The sequence below is a fragment of the Pleuronectes platessa genome, chromosome 15 (genome assembly GCF_947347685.1).
Source record: "Pleuronectes platessa chromosome 15, fPlePla1.1, whole genome shotgun sequence".
NCBI lineage: Eukaryota > Metazoa > Chordata > Actinopteri > Pleuronectiformes > Pleuronectidae > Pleuronectes > Pleuronectes platessa.
This window is the reverse complement of record NC_070640.1, coordinates 10,693,830-10,714,285: the sequence shown is the minus strand read 5'-3', so window position 1 is coordinate 10,714,285 and position 20,456 is coordinate 10,693,830. Positions and strand designations below refer to the sequence as shown.

Sequence of the window (20,456 nt, the reverse complement as noted above, 5' to 3'; positions counted from 1 at the left end):
GATGTATTAACAAAGTTAATGAGTTGGTGAGTGTATTCGTGTCCTTTAACGTCACCGGGTGTTTTCTTTGTATCCCCTCATCTCATGCTTGTGCAGCGCATACAACTAAAACCTCCCTCTCTCCTTGATAAATTAATACACAGCTCTTGTGTTATTAGGCTCCAAGCATGAGGGCTCACATTTCGGCTCCCTTCCAGCTGATAAAAACCGAGCTGATCTTGATTCTGTGCCGCTGCAGCTGTAATGAGATTATCGCTCCTGTTCTTTGACTGATGCAATTAAAACACGGAGGCAATTCACACACATTCACTCACCAAAAGCAACTTAATTGAAGGCGCCTTCGTGTTTGCAGAGAGGACAATTAACCCGCGATAAATTATGAGTCGTCATAAAAAACTAAAAAAATCTGCGTGGCTGGCTTTGGCACGCGGCTCTCAGCGGGAGACAAACACAAATCAACACAATTAAAACAGTTAAGCATGGCTGCAACAAAATTAAAGTGAAGCAACCACTGATTTCAACTTGAGCTGGGTCGCTGTGGAGAGGAGGGAGAGGCAGGGGGTCTCGGCTTTTATATGCCAACTCTTTGGAGAGATGGGGAGGGGGTGTTTTGTGTTGGGGTAACACAAGCGTACCCCTCCCCTCCCCTCTCTCTCTCTCCCTCCTCCCTCCTTCCTCCTGCTGCTCGCATAGCCGCTCTCACACCATTGTTGTTGTGGCTGTCGTCCGGAGAGCAGCAGAGTGGTGTTGGAGGGCTGCTGCTGTGTGCATGACTGCTATTAGAAAGGAGACGGACTGAGAAGGCTGAGCTCCACTGTTCAGCACCACAGCTCAGAACTCACCAGGACAAACTCGTCGGAAAGGGGAACTCGCAGGAGCGCGCTGACGCGTAAAGACGCACGAAGAGTTTTATCCAAGACAGTGTAATCGAGGAGGGACTCTGAACTGGGGGCGCGTTTTACCATCCTATCAGGCTCTTTCTCTCTTTCTCTCACATTCGGATCTTTTTTTTGAGACACTTCCAGAGCAGAGAAAGAGCGGGTGTTCACACGCGTAACTTTGCTTTCTCGCTCCTTGTTCGCTCTCCATGGATTTAGCGCTGTGAGCGACCGCGGCTGCAGTGGACTTTGCCCCCGGGGAACACAGCTCCATCCGCCGGTCACCAGGAGAACCAGCTGTCGCTCATGTTCCAAGAGGGTGCTGCTGCTGTGTTTTTGATGGATTTATAAGCTCACCTCCGTGTTCAACCGGATACTAAACAGCAGAGACCCGCTCACAGACTGCTTTGAACAGGGGGATACCGCAGGAATACAAGAGCTACAAATGAGGACTCCAGTGTTGACGCATATCGACCGGGACAAGGAGTGATTCCCCCTTGGTGCCAGTCATCAACGGCAAGGACAGACCAGGAGGAAAGGTGGGTGAAAACAGGGACCTTGACAGCTGGAGATTCCTGGAGAGTTGTTTCATTCATTTTCGGCGGCTGTGGTGAAGCGAGGGTTAGATTTCAACTTGAAAAACCACTTGAGAAACTTTGTTTCCAAGCGTCAAAGCGGTGCCATTAAGGGGTTTTGTACCTTTTCTTAATTTTAAGGAATTTTTTAGACAACATTTAATGAAATAAAGCCTGAGAAGATACTTCACAGCTTGACCCAGAAACATACAGCGAATTATTGAATGAATCCACCTTTTGTACAATTTAAATCGGGTTTTCTGAACTGTTTTGATTTATGGCGAAGTTTTTGTTTTGGCAGTTCGCACAGCCAATCAAGTCACCTATTAGACATTGAACCTTCCACTTGGACTATTTGTCAGAGCGGAGTTTGAACCTTGTGGAACCACAGACTCTATTAAGCTAAAATAAAGACACTCATCTTATTAATTTCGTTTCACTCTCATAACAGTGATACAATGACAACGTGCGTAAAGACAGAACCCACTCTCGGATCGGGTCCCTGTCCAGAGGTAAATTGGAGTAATGTGGATTTAATTGGAAGCTTTTAGAGTTTATTGATCTGAGGATGTGTCAGACAATAATGTGCTGAACTGATGTATTGACTGACAGACGGCGGGACACACGTGCCGGTCACTGTACCTATAAACACACAGTGACAGGTCTGACTTGTTAGGTGCATTCGACCCACAGGAGATTAGCGCATTTGTGGCTGATTTATTGACTGTGATTTATATGCGGTAGCCAACATCAAACATTATTTTAAGAAAGTCCGCACAGTGACGCCCTTCTGTCCAGAAATAGTTTTTTGGGGGGGGGGGATGAAGAGTAGAATACAGTGGAAGTGTTTTGGCTCCAGCTGAACACAGCAGAGTGCGGCCGGCAGCGTGCCAGCGGAATTAGCAGCGGCAGGAGAAAAAAGTTTTCCAGTCCCTTAATTGAGAAAGAATACGTTTCATTCAGCAAGCTGGTTCTTTAAACGGTGTGTGTGTGTATGTGTGTGTGTGTATGTGTGTGTGTGTGTGGGCGCGGCCTGCTTGCATGGAGCGCAGGCACCAGGGTCTGGCGCCTGTGCGCAGACGGGCCGACTCGCCACAGCACAAAGATCACTGTATTATTCCTTTAGTGTCACAGTTTATAGTTTGACTGCGGAATGAACGAGTGCATTGGGACAATTTGATTCTAAGATACTGTTGTAATAATATCTTAATAACGACAATATTTAGTCATTGAATATCCATGCTAACAATATCAAACTATTAGATGTACATTTTGGACATTGTGAGTTGTTTATAAACTCGTATTTAAATCACGGAATTTTATTTCTGTGAAGTTCTTTAATATCAATCAACAAAATAGGTGTTCCAGCTAAAACATCATTGATTAATCGTTTCGTGAAGGGATCAGAAAGTTACTTTTAAGCAATAATGCAAAACATAATTATATAGTTCCAACTTCATAATTGAGAGATGTTTGTCAGAAAACATTTGTAGAAAGCATCTTGGGTTTTAGGAGACTGCGATGGATGGGTTTCACTTTTTATTGACCAAATAGTTGATGGGTTGATTTGGAACATCTGTATATGGTCCATTAAAAAGTCAGGTGTCCTACCCATCGAGATTAGTAAATATTCCCCTGGTTGAGACTGAAGTGAAATTTAGAGTCTTTCTCAGGCACTAAATGCTCAAATTGAAAGATTCCAGTCCCGCCTTCTAAAACAAACTTGCTGTAAAGTGTTACGATGCAGCTCTAAGTACATTATAGTCCTGTTTTTGCTCCAGTGAACAGTCACATATATTCATTAGTGCCGCGGCCTGTTTTGTTCCTCCACCACCTGAAGTCTCATCAGCTGCCGTGCAGTCGAATCTCCACCGCTCCTTCAGATTCGGCAGCTTCCTGGCAGGTTTCGAGTGTTTTCCTAGTAAGGGCCCATTATCCCGGGGCCGACTGAGCACCATCCATTGACAAACAACAGGCGGTAACAGCCCTGCTCCTTATTCATGACGCAGTAGGGCCTGGACAATGTGAGGTGGACGGGACATCTGGTTAAGAATACAGCTGCTCACAGTCAAAACAGGCTCCGTCTTTAACTATCTGTCCCAACAATTGTTTGTGTTTTTTTTCTCTCCACATGGTTGAAAAGTGAACAGAAAAAGTCTGTGTCTTTGGCTCCAAGAACCATGTTTCTGATCAGCCGTCTGCCGTGTGTTTGTTTGCCCTCACAGGATCCAGATTTAGAGACGTTGTGGGTTTCTGAGTATGCCAATGCCAGGGACCGGAGTGTGAAGCCCCCTCAAGGCTTCCAACACATACTTCTACCTTGTAACCGCAAGACACACGTGTCACGTCCAGAAGATGGAGAGGGTCTGCACGTTCTGCGTTCTCTTGCTCTGTGTGATGGACAGAGTCTCGGCCCGAGCCATTGACGAAAGAAGGACTAAAGGTAAGACCCCATTAGTTTTGTTTTTTTACCGATGAAAAAAAAACACATATTCAATATCTCATCTGCTGATATACAACATTTTCAAGGGATCATCAGGTTTACAGACAGTTTCCCCTCACTTATCTTTGGAGGTTTGTAGAAATCCGGTTGCATCACATCTTCCTTTGCCAATATTTGCTTTAGAGATAAAGGTTCAACTCGAGAGGAAAAGGGTGTGTGTCAGCACTTGTATGTATCTGTGAAGGTTTCGATCGTTCCACTTTCGGGTCTTATTTTAGCCCCCAGAGGAAGTCCAGGTGACAGCAAAAATGACATGGAGGCTGAAGCCATGTCTTCGAAGGAGTGAAGGGGGAGGGAAGAAAAGGCTCTCAGTGTTTTGGCTGCTGTAAACTGTGCTACCTGATCCATCCGAGGCCCTGGGGCTCGGAAGTGTAAATCTGCCTGGCTGCGTGCCAGCTGTAGAGGATGAAGAGGGGCGGGGGGGCGTCACAGGGGCTCTTTCATTGATGCTTTTCAAAAAGACGTCGATGCAATAAATCAGTCGTCAGTTTAAAATTCCATCAAAATGTTTTTATTGAGTGTACTGGAGGTCTAAGTGTTTAACAGAGCCATCCCTTTTCAACGTTAAAACGTACAATTTTGATTATTTTGCAATGAGGGAACTGGTTGTGTAAGTCAGATTAATCGGAAAGCATTCCTGAAACCTGTGCGTGGTTTGATTAAAGACAAACTGGATTGTCGTCCCGAGGCATCGGGCTCAGAAGTTGCCTCCTTTCCTTCTTGGTGGCCCCACTTTGTACTGCGGGGCCAAGCGGGGCCAGCTGGGGCTTGCTCTGCAGACCATAATGTGCAGGAAACACCTCACAGGTTAATTTAAAGTAAAGAGTCAAAGTGGGACAGATAACACAGAGATATGTTGGTCGTAAAACATGAAGATTCCACCAGTGGAGACATCATATCAACTTTAATTGAGCCCCCGAAGGAGATGATGGTTTCTTTTTATCATTCCAAAACAAAATGTTCTAAAAGGAAGCCTCAACCTTCACAAGCAAACGTCCTTGTAGGTGTTCTGTGGCTCAGTGGAAAAGCCTCGGTTTTCCTTTAGGATTTTGCACAAATGGTGCATTTAAAAAAAATTCAGTCAGTATAAGCCACAATGATTAAAATCACTGCACTGCATCCTAGATGGACAGATGGGTCAAGATGGTTGTGTCACTAGAAAGGTTTGGATCCAAGCTGAGATCTAATTCTACCATGAATCAAAGTTACAGTTAATTCATCTAATTGTTGATTAATATGTAAATGTTATCAGAGAAAACGTTGCTTTAGTTGAAAGGAGAAGATAATGACAGAGATGAGATAAGAGAGAAGACAGTAACCCCCACCCCCCCCCCCCCTTGATCTCAGGAGAAAGAGCTAGTAGAGGCTCTACCACCCCCTCATAGACGACTTCAGGTGAACTGAGGTTGCAGGAGTCAGAGGGACACAGTCGTCTGACAGTGTTGATTTCATACATCTAACAGAGCTTTTATTAATCTCCTTTAATGTGTCTTTTTGTGTTGTCAGTCATATTGCCAAATCAGATAAAGACCTATTAATCCACTGAGCTCTCCAAATGTAATTATACATTTAATATTTATGTTTGATGTTAGAAACCCACAAAGGATACCTGGAAAGGTAAATCTTGGCAACAAAAAAACGATCTCACTCACATTAACCCAAACTAAGGAAATTAGCCAAATTCTGCTTTACATCCTCATCAGTGCATGAGGAGTTAGAGTTTTTTATCTTTATATAGTCAACCATACGGAAACACTTTAAGATATATATAATGCCAGAGAACTGTAAAGTAAAACGTTAAACTGACCTGATTGGAGTAAATTCTGTAAATCCTGAGGGAGAGTAGCTAATCCGGAAAAAGACAGGAAGTTCTCCTGGTAATAATTTGGTATGAAGTACATATTATTGGGCTCTGCTGGCTCGGGGCATGAATGCCTCCTCATTGTCCCGACTGGTTTCCACTGATGGTTCCGCTGCCAGCCCCGCCGGCTGGGTGACTGCCTGGCTCGCACCAGCTGAGCGGCTTGTTTGTGTTGTGTTGTGTTTTGTTTGCCCCCTCGCCTCTGGGTGACAATTCACACTCTGCCGCAAGTTCAACTGCAGGGCACCATCCCTGTCTCTGCAAGTTCATTAGCATGGCTGCAAGTGTGTGTGTGTGTGTGTGTGTGTATGTGTTATTTACCGTTGATTACTGGTTCTACTGTGTTCAAGTTTGCTCCATTAGAGGGAAACAAGTGGCTTGTTAGGATCTCATATATTTAGTATAATGAACCCAGAAGACACAGTTTCTCAATTGAAACAGATTGAATGATAAGTGCGCTCACATTATAACTCGCCACCAAGACCTTTCTATCAATCGCTCTCCTTTTGGCTGCTTTGACCAATGAAAGATTTTAGATTTTAATTCACGAGGCTGTAGCCGAGTATTTGTTCCTGAAAGCATCGCCTCTACGTGTGCTCCGGGCGATTGGGGTAAAAAGCAGCACTTCACTCCGACAAGGGAACAGATTGCCTTTTCACTAAGCACTCGCAGGAAGCAATCAGACAGAAAATTGCCCTGGAAAATTGCTCGTTCTGAGTGACTGAGCAGTAAGCGAGGTCCCTGGCCAGGGCGGACATATGCTTCAACAAGTGAGCGGGCGAGCACACAAATGGACAAGTGACCCACTGAATGGATAGCACTGTGGCTGATGGTGACACGATAGTAGCCGGGTTATCACGGCTCTCTATCTCCAGTTCCTGGTAGTATTAAATGACAGTGGTTGTTTAGGAACATGCTGTTCTGCTGCCAAACCTTTCAGAGGTAAACTGAAACTGGCTGATTGTGTTTTGACAATTTTGGTCTTGTTCGCCTGGGGCGCATTCAGACCAAGTAGGCTTGTAACAAATAATCAAGGCTCTCGATTCTGTTATTCTGTTAAATAACTGTACGACAACACCAATAATTAGTTATAAAAGGATCACCAACTTCCTCATCTAAAGTGAAAATCCTAAAATACAATTCACACTGAGGTGAACATTCTTCAACTTTTCCTGTTTTTTCTCAGCTCCTCTAGGTTCTCCAGTTCTGCGGATCTCCAGGCCTCTGATAGTGCCAGGTTATCCAGAAAACACCACAGCGCTGGTGGGTGGTCAGGCAAATCTGGTGTGTAAAGTCCACAGGCCGACATCCACCAAGGTGCAGTGGTTGAAGACGGACATCAGTGCCCCAGGAAGAAATCAGGGAGGACCACCACACATCAGAGCTCTGACCGTAAGAAACCAACATATTCCACAAAAATCTGCAGTTTTATATGTTATACTTGGACAGTGTTTTGATTCTATTATCATCATATTAAATAGTTGTTTAAATAATCTCTCTTCCACGCAGGCCCTGCAGAGCAATGCATCCAAGGTGTACACCCTGCATCTGTTCGACATCACTGTGGAGGATGCAGGAGAGTACGTCTGCATGGCCGAGAGCATTCACGCAGGAGAGACAGTACAGGCCATGCAGTCGGCGTGGCTGGACGTCCTGCCTGGTGAGACACACACACAAATTACTAGTTTCTATAATTGTGACAATGGCTGGACAGCTTCGTCTAAAGTTTCCCAAAGCAGCACAATAGGGCATTCATCCTAGAGCATAGTTGTCTGACCTCAACTCTTCTCTTCTGCAGGTACCATCATTTCCCGAACAGAGGACCTCACCGCTGCTGAAATCCCCACAGGTTAAACCACTTTCTGATATCTTTGTGGGGGTGTTCTCTGTGGAAGGGTTAGGGGTGTATTACATCGACAGGTGTTCCTATTAGCCTGTCCACCCTATTCAAATCTCCATACAACCCCAATATGGTCAACGGCACCACAAACATTTCCCTCCAAAATGATCTTCAAGTGTAATCAACACTTCTTCAACACAGTTTTAACAAAAACGAAACATTAAAAACCTTTATTTAGTCAAAGCTACATGTTTTTTAGTGTAGCTATGAGATTTAGAATCCTTTTTACTGATTGAAGTGAAGGCAGTGAGTGACAGTTAATCCATTCTGGTGTCAAACAAGTTTGTAAATCCCTGAAAAGAGAGATCCGACTGTTGAGGGCAGTATGGCGGCCATCTGTGCCAGCTCAATCACCAGTGTCCTCCTCTCCGGGCTTGAACGATCGTCTTTCCTCCCTGCGCTCACTTAGATCTCCAGTGAACCTTCACCGCCCCTCAGATTCACGCTCCGTCCACTGTCATGCTGCAACATGTTCATTAGCCTCAGCTTCTCTTCATCCTTTTTTCTTTTCTTGGTCTTTTTTTTCTTCGAGTTTGCGGGCGCAAGCTAGATCACTCTCAGTCTCACAATAATCCACAGTGGAACAAAAAGATGAGGAGGGGGAGTGTTGGGGTGGAGGGGGGCTGGGTCAGTTAGACCTCCCTGATATCCATGGTAATTCCATTGTGTGTGAGTGTGGGGAAGGGAGGCCACGGGGCTGAAGAGTTGAAGGTCATAGTTGAGGGGTTGGCTGTGCTTAGAAGAAGAGATGAAGAAATTACTGGTTGGCTGGATCTCTCTTTGTGGTGATATAAGTTAAAGACCAAAATAAATAGAAAGTTGATGATACGTTGAAACAATAAGAAGTAAAGTATGCCTCGTGAACATCTAAATAAGAGGGTTTGATGTTTGGTTTCAACAGACGTTCTGGAGGAGCTGAGCGAGGACACCACAGAGCATCTCATTTTGGAGCCAGGCAACGTGCTGAAGCTGCGCTGTGACATGAGCACCCGGCCCGGCATGGCAGTTAACTGGTACAGGGAGGGAGTCCGTGTTATGCCTACGCCCCGGATCCAGATCCGCGGCATCATCATGGAGATCACAGACGTAACATACGAGGATTCAGGCGTTTACGTTTGTGTTCTCCGCGGAACCAAAGAGCCTGTGAGAAACTTCACCATCACCGTAACAGGTGAGGACGCTGCCACTGTGGGGTATTGCATTAAAGACTGTCAGGGTTAGATTAGGGATAAACCTGGTTGAGGTTAGTTTTGCGTTTGTCTCCACAATTTGACTTTATTTTTCATGTCTCCAGACTCGTTGGGGTCGGGGGACGATGACGAGGACAACGGCTTGGAGGACTCATCAGCTGAGATCGACGATGACCAGGTGTACTTTTCCAGAGGTGTGTTGCTTGTTTGCTAAGTTGCTGTCATCGTTGAAGATTTAGTACAACTCAATGTTCAGACTTCATCAGAACATGTGGCTAATGGCTCAATGGCTTGTCTTTGTTCACTCAGGTCCTTATTGGACCCACACCCAGCGTATGGAGAAGAAGCTGTATGCCGTCCCCGCAGGCAACACAGTCAAGTTCCGTTGCCCAGCCATGGGGAGCCCCATGCCAAACATTCGCTGGCTAAAAAATGGTCGTGAATTCAGAGGAGAGCATCGCATTGGGGGCATTAAGGTTAGAACAGTTGTACAGTTCGATAATGTTTTGTTCAGTTACTATTTATGCTTCATCATTCTCCAAGTTTCTATCTAAACCAATCTTTTTTGGTTTGTCTTTTGTAGCTGAGACACCAGCACTGGAGCCTGGTGATGGAGAGCGTTGTTCCTTCAGACAGAGGAAACTACACCTGTGCGGTGGAGAACAAATACGGCTCCATCACTCACAGCTACGTCCTCGATGTCCTCGGTAAGACATGATGATGTACAAACAATCTGTTTATGTGTTTGTGTCTCTTGATCAATACTAAATTGCTGTCACCAACTAATGCTTAGCGCTTATTCTTTAAACCTAAATTTCGATGCTCTGAGATCAAATGAAAAAATGTATGGCAGCAATAGCAACGGTTATTAGTCTGCATGTCTTCAAATAAAAGCCTCCAGTCAGAAAGAGGTGAGAACCAGAGGGGTGAGCAGAAGGTGACAGGGGCGCCTGGCGTCCTCCCTGCCGGGCAGGATGTGGACAGTCAGGCGTCCACACGAGTTTTCTACCTGACCTGTCACAGCAGATCAAGGGCTGCAGTTTATTTGTTCATTTGACCGCTGCCTGTCCAGCACGGGGTCAGTTTCTGTCCTCTCCGACGGGGGGAGAGGACTAACGAGACAACTAACGAGATCATAGAGCGAGAGTAGCCGCAGATCAAAGAGACCCCGGCAACCAGCTGACAAAGGGCCACACTAATGGAACCAATTTCAATCTCAAAATGACATTTCTGCTCTTTTGCCAGCATACAAACACATTATAGGTGAGAGTGGCTGTTGGTCTTTTTTCTATATCTGGATGTTTTAGCCACAGTTTGGTATGATTCCAGTCTGTCCCTCCTACACAGACACTTGGTGTGAGGGTGTTTCTGAGACATGCAGAGTTAAACACTGCTCGGCAGATCAGATTCTCTGTCTCCATGTTTAAGGATCACCTTTGAACTGTTGCTCTGAGAATAAAGGGAATCGTTTCAGCTCTGATTTGTTCCTCTGGAGTCTCTTCACTTTATTCATGTCTTCACCGATATGTTCCCCACACAGAGCGCTCCCCCCACAGGCCCATCCTGCAGGCCGGTCTACCAGCCAACACTACAGCAGTGGTAGGCAGTGACGTCCAGTTCCACTGCAAGGTCTACAGCGACGCCCAACCTCATATCCAGTGGCTCAAACACATTGAACGAAATGGCAGCCGCTATGGTGCGGACGGGACACCTTACGTTCAAGTTCTCAAGGTTGGTGACATACATCAGATGTTTTGATCAGTAGACAATTACAAACTCTGCTTGGAAATGTTAAGAGTTTCCTCAAAATTTGTCAAAATAACTGCTGTTTACTAAGTGTCTGCTTCAGTTTCTTTGAAAAGAAGGAAAGGGAGGACAGGGAAGGCATTGAATTTGAATAATTGTTGTTAACTAATCTTTTATGTCCTTTTCCTGCTCATGTTTAATGAAGACTGGCAGTCTGAACATGTCAGAAGTGGAGGTGCTGTACCTGTCCAAAGTAACCATGGAGGATACTGGAGAGTACACCTGTCTGGCTGGAAATTCCATTGGTTTTGCCCATCAATCTGCTTGGCTGACCGTCCTCTCAGGTAAACGTCGGAGGAAACTGAAGGCAATATAACTTAGCTCTGGAAAGTTGTTACTTAGTTACATGCCCTGCTGTGGCGTCAACAAATCTGAAGCATTTTTTGGTCAAATCTTTCTACAGAGGAGGAAGCAGCTGATGCCTTGGACACCTTGGAGACCAAGTACACCGACATCATCATCTACGCCTGTGGTTTCCTGGCTCTGATCATGGCCATCGTCATTGTGGTGTTGTGCCGAATGCAGGTTCACCCCAGGAGGGAGCCGTTTGATGCTCTTCCTGTCCAGAAGCTCTCCAAGTTCCCTCTTCGCAGACAGGTATGTTGGGAAATTCAGTCTTTGATCTCTAACAGATGCTTTGTCAAATTGTCGATGACATGAGGTCAGGGTACGTTTGAATGTTCTTACAAAGCAAGTATAAATAGCTTTCAGTGGTCAGTGGGGTCAATGGCTGATCTTCCTGTATGTTATTTGTTGTTAACTAAATTATAATTTTCTACATCTCCTCTTACAGTATTCAGTTGATTCCAACTCATCAGGGAAGTCCAGTGCGTCTCTGATGAGAGTGGCTCGCCTTTCGTCCAGCTGCTCTCCCATGTTGGCTGGAGTAATGGAGTTTGAGTTGCCTTACGACCCAGACTGGGAGTTCCCCAGAGAGAAGTAAGATGCAGCTAATATTTTTGGAATGAAATAACACCTACTCTTCAATTGAATTTAGTATGAAAAGGATTTGTGTTGGCCGATTGCAAAGAGAGTCAGAGGGTGACTAAATTTAGCTTGGCTTCCGGGATCCAGACAAATTTAAACATTGTAGTCTTGCAGCATGTGGGGACCTAAAAAGAAACACGTCCGCAGCCCAATTTTGGCTCTGCCCAACCCATGTTTTAAGAAACCAGAGCCCCAAATTATGTATATGTACAGTTTTCATTTGGATATACTTATTTTCACTAACTCTCAATCTTTCTCTCTCTAGTCTAACATTGGGCAAACCTCTTGGAGAAGGCTGTTTTGGGCAGGTGGTCAGAGCTGATGCATATGGCATCAGCAAGGATGGTACAGAAGCGGCAAACACTGTAGCCGTTAAGATGCTCAAAGGTAGGAATGTCATGATACACCCAGAAAAATACTCCCAAAGATTAGCTAATGTCTGCTGTCTGTGACAAAGTCATGGTTGTTTAAATGTAAATGTTTCCCTCAGATGATGCCACAGACAAAGATCTGGCAGATCTCATCTCGGAGATGGAGCTGATGAAGGTGATGGACAAACACAAGAACATCATCAACCTGTTGGGAGTCTGCACACAAGATGGTGAGTGTCTAATACCTGACTAAAAACGTTATTATTATTGCATACCTGTAAATTGAATTAAAGGTATCTGCTAGCTTGTGGCTCATCAAATAAAACTGATCTTGGCTCTTGAGTCGATGTTTAGAGCAATAAGAAAAGGACAGCAACTCCCTTGTTAACGCAAATTACGTCACACACACACACACCCTTGTTTCCAACAGAAAACAATGTGTTTCCATTATCTTGCTCCATTGTTATTGTAAATATAAACCCACCAGCCTAATCGAGTCAGTGTTTCAACTTTGGTGGTCCCAACCCATATGCTCATCTAACAATAGTAACAACCCCGTCCTTCCTTCTGCTTGTGTTCTCCCCTCAGGCCCTCTGTACGTTCTGGTGGAGTATGCCTCCAAAGGGAGTCTGAGGGAGTACCTGCGGGCCCGGCGACCTCCAGGCATGGACTACACCTTTGATGTAACCAAGGTGCCTGAGGAGCAGCTCACCTTCAAAGACCTTCTGTCCTGTGCCTACCAGGTGGCCAGAGGGATGGAGTACCTGGCCTCTAAAAGGGTACGTTCACTTTTAAAGAGTTAGAGGCTGTAGCAGCGGTGTTTCTGAGTTGTGAGTCTGTTGGTCATTTATTTGTGCTTGTTTGTCGTGTTTGTAGAGTTGCTCTATGTGGCCAAGGAGCTGCTTTTCAATCGAATACCAGTTAACAAGAGTGTAGCAGAAACTACTTGCATGACTGCATGGCTCCACTTATAACTTCCAATATAAACAGTAGAAATTATAGTTGTTCACTGTAATGCAAGCCAGATGGTGGATTTATGGATCCGGGTGCCCTTAAGGAACTTTCACATTATAAGCTTCAGCCCCATTGGGGATGTTTACATATCAATTTTCATTACAGTTTCATGTGGCCCGGCCCCGGGCAGGAAAAATTCAGCCACAAAATTAAAGCAGGATTGCAAAATGCTCAATATCTGTGGACGTCACGATTTTATAAGGGGCTGTAATATCAGAAGTTTGGTTTTGACTTGAAGGGTTGAAGTGTGATTATCATCAAGTTCCTTTGTGTGATTCAGTGTTTTTTTATATGGGCACTTGGCCTTCAGATGAATGAGCTTGGTTCAGACGGTTTGGAACGTCAGCTCCATTTCTTTCCTTTCCCCCCATCTCTCTTGTCGTCCTCTTCGCCTCTGTCTGTCCCTTTCGTTCCTTTCTTCCCATTCCCACCCCCTGGGTTTGAGGTCCTTTCATTTTCCCAGCATGCACTATGTCTGTGTGCTTCTTATCAACACGTCTCTTTGTCTGCCAGCCGGTGTCTCAGACAGGCATTCCTGAACAGAAAGCTGCTGCAGCTTCAGCCCTGTTTACTCTCCTCCATCCATCTGTCTGTCCCTCCATCGCCGGGGCTTTGTCCTTTTTAGCGCTGCCATAAATCTGTTAGCAAACAGGCAGCAGAGCCATCGGTTGGGTGTAGGCATCAGGTTTCTGGCTCTACGGCCTCAGAAGAATGCAGAGGCCTGAAACTAACCGTCCATTATGGGGAGACCCACAAACCAAGACTGGTTCATTTCGCATGTCCCCACAAATCCCACATCTATTTCGAATGAAAACCAAAATAAACTTAATGACATCCATTCAATGTGGGCAAACAGGGCCTTTCTTTTTTTCCCCTCCCAAATAGTTTGTTTTTTCTTCAAACTCTGGGGTTTCTATATAAAGACATTTTAATTTTGCTGCATTCTATAAACTGAGGCCCTGTGTGTTGAATTTAGTCTCCAGAGTCTTTTGCAGAGAATAATTCCTGCCTTCCATACCTTCATGTTTTTGCTTGGTCTCTCCAAACCACAGCCTGGAGCAGACAGAAACATGTCATATTACAAGTGTAAATTGAAAAGAATACAAAACCATGGGAAAGTAAATTTAGTTCTTGTATGGTTTTGAAATGTAAATGAATGCCTTTGCCAAAGGGAGAGCAGATACACCACAGGGAGACAAGAAACAAGAAAACAATGTATTCGGCCCATTTTCTCAATTAAATCTCTGAGCACATTAGCCAGGACCATTTCAACTTTATGCTAATCTTCTAATCTGGAGACCCAGCAGTTGGCCTAAAGCTCATTTTCAGGGCTTTTGTCATACTTAAATTCCCTCTCTCCTCTCTCCGCAGTGCATCCACAGAGATCTGGCAGCCAGAAATGTTCTTGTGACAGAGGACAACGTGATGAAGATCGCCGACTTTGGCCTGGCCAGAGGAGTCCACCAGATCGACTACTACAAGAAAACCACCAACGTGAGTGACAGTTGTACAGCGCCACACATTTTCAGGAATCCCAGTGACTCCCGTGGCTTTCCAGTGGTTGAGGGATGTTTTCCAGTAGCCAACATGTGGGACAGTCGAATTACCACCCTTCTTTTACTTTTCCACAGTTGCAAAGCTAAGATGTTGTCATCTTATAGCAGATTTGAGAGGGGAAATATTCCCCTGCTTTTCTTGAATGCATTTTCCTAAATGTTCAGCCCCAAGTTATGGTTGTTGCCTTGAATGTAAATCAGGTAGAAGATCAGATGTCTAAACCTCCGACCTTCTGAAATTTTCCCTCAGGGAAAATAAAGGAACCGTCAAGATATTTGGATTGTTAAAAGGTTAAAGGGTAAAGCTGGTTATTTGTAAAAAAAAAAAAAAGAGGTCCTCTCCAGCCCTGCTTGTAAACATGTCTGCTGCCCAGCCAGGTTCCTCCTGCCTGGCTCCTCTAACAGCTTTAATACTCCTCAAGACAGATGTCTGATGTTTTCCTCTGATTGGCAGCAGCCTTAATGGGACTTAATTAGTAAAGAGGGGAGACTGGGATGGAGGAAGGGGGAGGATTGCGAGGGGGGGGGGGGGTGGCAGAGGGAGACATGGAGTGTGTGGTGTAAAAAAAATTTTTTACAGTGAGACAGAAAAAAGAAAAATGTGTCTCTTAACATTTCCATGTCCGCTCTGCAGGGACGGCTGCCGGTGAAGTGGATGGCACCAGAGGCCTTGTTCGACCGAGTCTACACACACCAGAGCGACGTGTAAGTTCCACTTCTCAAAAGCTTCAGCAGCTGGAAAACTTGAAGTGCTTTAACACATAGACTAACATGTTGTGATTGTATGTCATACCTCTTGTACACCTGAATTAGCAGGTACATGCAGGTTTTTTCTAACGCAAGTTAACACACTAAAAAAAGGCAACTAACTCTTTAAGTACACAAACGTTCATGACTGTTTACGTGCCAATGCCCGGAGGTTTGATGCACGTCATAATTCAGAATTAGCATCTAGATTGTAGAAAATTAGAAAGTTAGAAATTAGCGTTTTCACCCATGTGTGCTTCTATCACTGCCAATAAAACCTAAAATCACACCCGGTAGTGAATTCCGATTGTATCCATTCATCCATGTGTGTTATCATTAATCGTCTCTCTCCTGTCCCCAGGTGGTCGTTTGGCGTCCTGATGTGGGAGATCTTCACGTTAGGGGGCTCGCCGTACCCAGGCATCCCAGTGGAAGAGCTCTTCAAGCTGCTGAAAGAAGGACATCGAATGGACAAACCCTCCAACTGCACACACGATCTGTAAGCACGAGCTCTTGCTTTCTATTTTCCACTGTTAGCAGCCATGCCCGTTTACGCCCACATCTGCACCAGCCAAGTCTTACATTAGGCCTATAAGCCACTTTGTGAAATGTGTTTAGTCAGGAGGAAAGTTATTTCTATATATTTGCTGTGGTGAGCTTTGTGCTCAGAGCTTATTTCAAAAAGTGTTTGTCTGGATAATAAATATCTTTTAAGGGGCAAAGTAACTTCAACCAGCCACTGTATCTCTGAAATACTTTTTCCCACATCTTTTCCGACGTCATCTTTGTTAAAAGTTTCTCATTGAGTGCAGAAATAATTTTGCCGTGTTGTGTTTTTCTTGCGCAGCTACATGATGATGCGTGAGTGCTGGCATGCTGTCCCCACCCAGAGACCGACCTTCAAACAGCTGGTGGAGGAGCTGGACAAAGTGCTGCTGTCCATCTCTGACGAGGTGGGCTTCAAACACACACAAACACACACACGCACACACACACATGCAGACATGTTAACGGATCCCCTTGTGAGGATGCACATGCGCATTTTCCTCTTCTTCTCCGTCACAATCTGCTGTCCAGATGTCTTCGGGACACTATGCATACAGAGCAGATTTTTAAATGGCAAGAAGGACAACTCTGTCTAACATGCTTTTGTAAAAAGCCAAAACTCTTTCAGCTTAAATTTGGAATTTTTGATTATAAAACGTATGTCTATTGTGATGTGGTGGAGTAATGAAAAACAGTCTGGCCGCCATTGAGAACTTGCCAAATTGGATTTCCTATTCAATTTATTTAGCTGACTGTTACATTTAATCAGAAATAATTAAATGTGTATTTTTCCGGTTTTCTTACGAACTTTCTCTCCCCTCAGTACTTGGACCTGTCGACGCCCTTCGAGCAGTACTCGCCATCATGTGAGGACACATCTAGCTCCTGCTCTTCCGACAACGACTCAGTTTTTACCCATGATGCCTTGTCCACAGACCCCTGTCTCCTGGGCTACCAGGATGTGCGTTCCCGGATAGATATGAAGACAGCACTCCGATAGGAAACCCGCACATAAACACACATGAACGACTTTGGGCTTTCAAGTGAAGCGACACATCTACTGGCAGCCATGCTGGAGGTCCACTACAGCATTTTTAAAGTTAAGGCAAAGCTTTAATTCCCATTAGGTTTTACATTGGACCTCCATTACGGCGCCAGACAAAGCCCTTAGATGTAGGTGGGCATCTGTTACACACAAATACACACAAAGACACGTGTGCACATGGAGCACTGAGGCCAGTGAGCTTCATTACTAGGTGGAGTTTAGTAGGAAAACCTTTCACCCTGGGCCGAAGAAGGAGCAGAAGAAAAGACGACAAACAAAACATGGTACTTTGGACTATCAGCTCTGGCACGGTGCCCGAGAACAGCTGTAACGTTGGAAAACTGCGGCACTAAACACACCCGAAGAGACCCTGGTACTCAAAACAGCTCGAAATGCTTTCTTTGATCAAGTCTCCTTCAGAGAGGCCAAGGACAATGATCTCCTCTCATAAACTCTACCAGAAACCACGGTTTGAAACCCCGGTGATAGAGACATTTTAGGGTGAAAAAAAAAGATTTATTTTGCTATGATAAAAAAGAAGAAACTGATTGTTAAATATAAATCTCTCTATATAAGATTATTTTACTTTTGTGTTGCTTATTTAAAAAGAAAAAACGGTCTTAAATCTCAGGATCTCTCGTGCTAAGAACTTGCTGTTGCATCAGCAAAGTGCCTGAAGTTATAATTTTCCTGTGAAGATATTAGAATATAAAAAATATTGTATGTACATATCAACACCAGAAAGACGATTGCCTTTTATAAATTATTCTGAATGACACAGAAATGAAGGTTAGTGTAGGCAAAAAGGAGAGAGGGATTTAATCAAGTGTTTCCAGTGCCAAACCTGTCGTTGCTGTCACTGTCTATGTTCAGGTTTCATTCCAAAATGACACAAATCACAATTTCTTAACACAAACTCTATTATTATTAACTATTAATTCAACTTTTCCAGACATTAAGTCCAACTGAAAAGAGGAAATCTAAACACAGCATTAGGGTCACTCCCAAATCATGACACTAGATGTCGAAACTCGATAAACATTGTCTAAAAACAGCTTTACATGTTACGTCAACAAATTACCGCATTTTCCATTGACGTCCTCAAATGTTTGTGGTAAAAAAGAAAATACGGTTTGGGACTTGAATAATGGTTTAAAGTTTTTTGGAATGAAACCCCCCCATTTATGATTTTGTACCGAACTGCTGTGGAAAAGAAAACAATGTGTGGGTAAATATCAGAAAGAGCCCAGTTATTGTTGCTGTTGTCAGACGAAAACCACAGATTTTCAAAACTATTTGGACATGAAGTAAAAAAAAAAGATTTCTCTCCCAGCTTCTCACGGCTGTTTGACACGAAGTTGGATCAGGTCTCCGAACCCCTAAAGGTCACGAGACAGACTCGTTTACAAGTAAAGACGACCAAGTGAACTGTCCCGAGACAACATCTTGTGGTCTTCCTCTAACAACAGCGTTCCTCGGTCTGCGGCCCACATCGCTGCATTGTCAGAGACAGTAGTGTGTCCGTGGTGGGACTCGTCCTGAAAGGAGGACTGACGATTCGGCTGTGTGGGGACTCTGTGGGGAGCTGGGCCGGGCCCACTGTCACTGCTGAACAAGGAGAGGAGATCAGGGAGGGGGGGGCTCTGAATGTGAAAGCCAGTGTGATTGATTTCAAATAGAGGAGAAGGGGGAGGGAGCCTCCTTTGTCTGGCTGTAACCCCTCACCCAACCCAATCTGTTGGTGAGGGGTCCTCAGGTCCGCAGCCTGGCCGGACAATGAAGGCTTTGCAAGCTTAATGGGTGCGACTACGGACCAGAGGGAGTTTTTGGGGGGGGGGGGGGGGGGTGGTGGCAGTGTGGGGATGGCTTGGGCTTGTTTGCAAATGAAGAGGCTCTTATTATGCTAATGTCTCCTCTTCTCTCCCAAAACGCCCCTATCTTTATCCAAGGCCACCATCTTTTAAATGACAAATCTTAACTCACGTTTGCTGCTCGGCCGCTGCCGCCAGGACCAGCTGCAGAAATGTCCCCAGTGGTGTAAAATGCCAACTGGGTCCCAGTCCGCCTCCTGAACCTGGCACAACAATCCAGACGCAGACACAATAACCATTGACAAAATTGACATTGTGAAATATCTGTCTCCAGATCTGTGGAAAACACAAAGAAGCACATTCAGTAATTGTAACGGCTCATTTGAATTAATTGATTTCAGTCTGAATTTGTGTTGCTTTCAAAGCTGGTGAAACACAAAACCCTCCTTCGGCCTCCCCGACAGAAATTTAATTCGGCTAATCTCGCCATCACAACTTGCCCCATTACTCTCTCCTCCTTTTTTTCCCCGTTAGATGCTGGAAAGTTTCATGTTTTCATTCCAAGAAGCTTTAAATTCATCATTTAGTAATCTTACCATGTGCAAACCCAGTCAAGCATTTAGTCTAAGAAGGATTAACATTTCAACTCTGCTAATTTTGTTTGCATTTTATGCTGCCAGTCACCTCGTGACAGCTGGTGTCGCTCATTTTGGAATGAAGCTCTTTTACATTTACACGAAGTGTCCGGACACATATGCATCTCTACATTCCAGTTATCCCAGATACAAAATTGTAAACAATCACAATGTTCTTAAACATTTTCCTCAAGAGAATTATTTTAGAAATATCTAATTTATTTGTTTATTGTTGTGTTTTTATATGAAATAAAGTATAATTTAAAACAAAAGCTGCTCTGTTTCTCTGCCTCTGTGATTGCTTAAAGAAGTGGCCGCTGAGTCTGACAGGCTGGAAAATAACCAGACTCAGTGTTGAAGCCAAGAAAGTGCCCTGATTCAGGGCAAGTTGTTATCGCTCCCATCAGCTAATACTGGCCACACTGAGGTTTTTATTTGAAACCTGCAAAAAACAGATGAGTTCTTTATTTGCATTCGGAACGTTGGGGGAAAAGGTCAAGGCCCCAGGAACAAGGTAGTAAGCTTGTCTGAGGTGGAAATATAAATACTCCTACAAATATTACTGAAACTACTACTGCAGCAACTACTACTACTTATGTTCATAATAATAACAATATTGATAGTTTAATTGACTGCAATGGAAACAGAATTAGTGATTAACTTGTTGCATAATTTTCTGATGGAGGATAAAAACATGGGATCTGTGTGAACCAAGATTAAAATATTCCTCCAGCTTTTATGTGAAAGAAACATTGTACGTCCTCATGGTTTCCCATAGTTTGAGGATTTATGTTGGACTGGACACGTGTGTGTGTTCCATTGACGCTTGACACACGCCTGGTGCTGACGCAATCACCATAACAACAACAATTTGTCTCAAGTAACCAGATTATAGGACAGAAAAATAGGTGGACACCCCGAAGACAGTGAAAAAGCAAAACTCCAACAGACTGAAGCGAATGTGAGACCGATTAAAGACAGAGGCAGGCACAGAGAGACGGCGAGACGGAAGAATGAAGAGATGGAGGTCA

The 20,456-nt window shown here is 44.4% G+C and overlaps 1 protein-coding gene across 1 annotated transcript; it reads left to right on the top strand.

Annotated features, from left to right (window-relative positions):
* Positions 1-665: 665 nt before the first annotated feature.
* Positions 666-19,697, top strand: fgfr4 (fibroblast growth factor receptor 4). Its single transcript, XM_053441387.1, has 21 exons — positions 666-1,417; positions 3,679-3,896; positions 7,004-7,209; positions 7,327-7,477; positions 7,616-7,666; positions 8,619-8,888; positions 9,012-9,101; positions 9,217-9,383; positions 9,491-9,614; positions 10,448-10,638; positions 10,859-10,997; positions 11,117-11,310; positions 11,507-11,652; positions 11,966-12,087; positions 12,191-12,301; positions 12,660-12,850; positions 14,457-14,579; positions 15,276-15,346; positions 15,750-15,887; positions 16,236-16,341; positions 16,758-19,697. The coding sequence occupies exons 2-21, from the start codon at positions 3,809-3,811 to the stop codon at positions 16,932-16,934; spliced, it is 2,856 nt and encodes a 951-aa protein (XP_053297362.1). The 5' UTR covers positions 666-1,417; positions 3,679-3,808; the 3' UTR covers positions 16,935-19,697.
* Positions 19,698-20,456: the final 759 nt, after the last annotated feature.

Coding starts and splice junctions, on each gene's coding strand:
- fgfr4 (XM_053441387.1), top strand. CDS start 3,809: ATGGAGAGGGTCTGCACGTTCTGCGTTCTCTTGCTCTGTGTGATGGAC. Junction 7,478..7,615: donor GTGGCTGGACGTCCTGCCTG/GTGAGACACACA, acceptor TCTCTTCTGCAG/GTACCATCATTTCCCGAACA. Junction 10,639..10,858: donor CTTACGTTCAAGTTCTCAAG/GTTGGTGACATA, acceptor TGTTTAATGAAG/ACTGGCAGTCTGAACATGTC.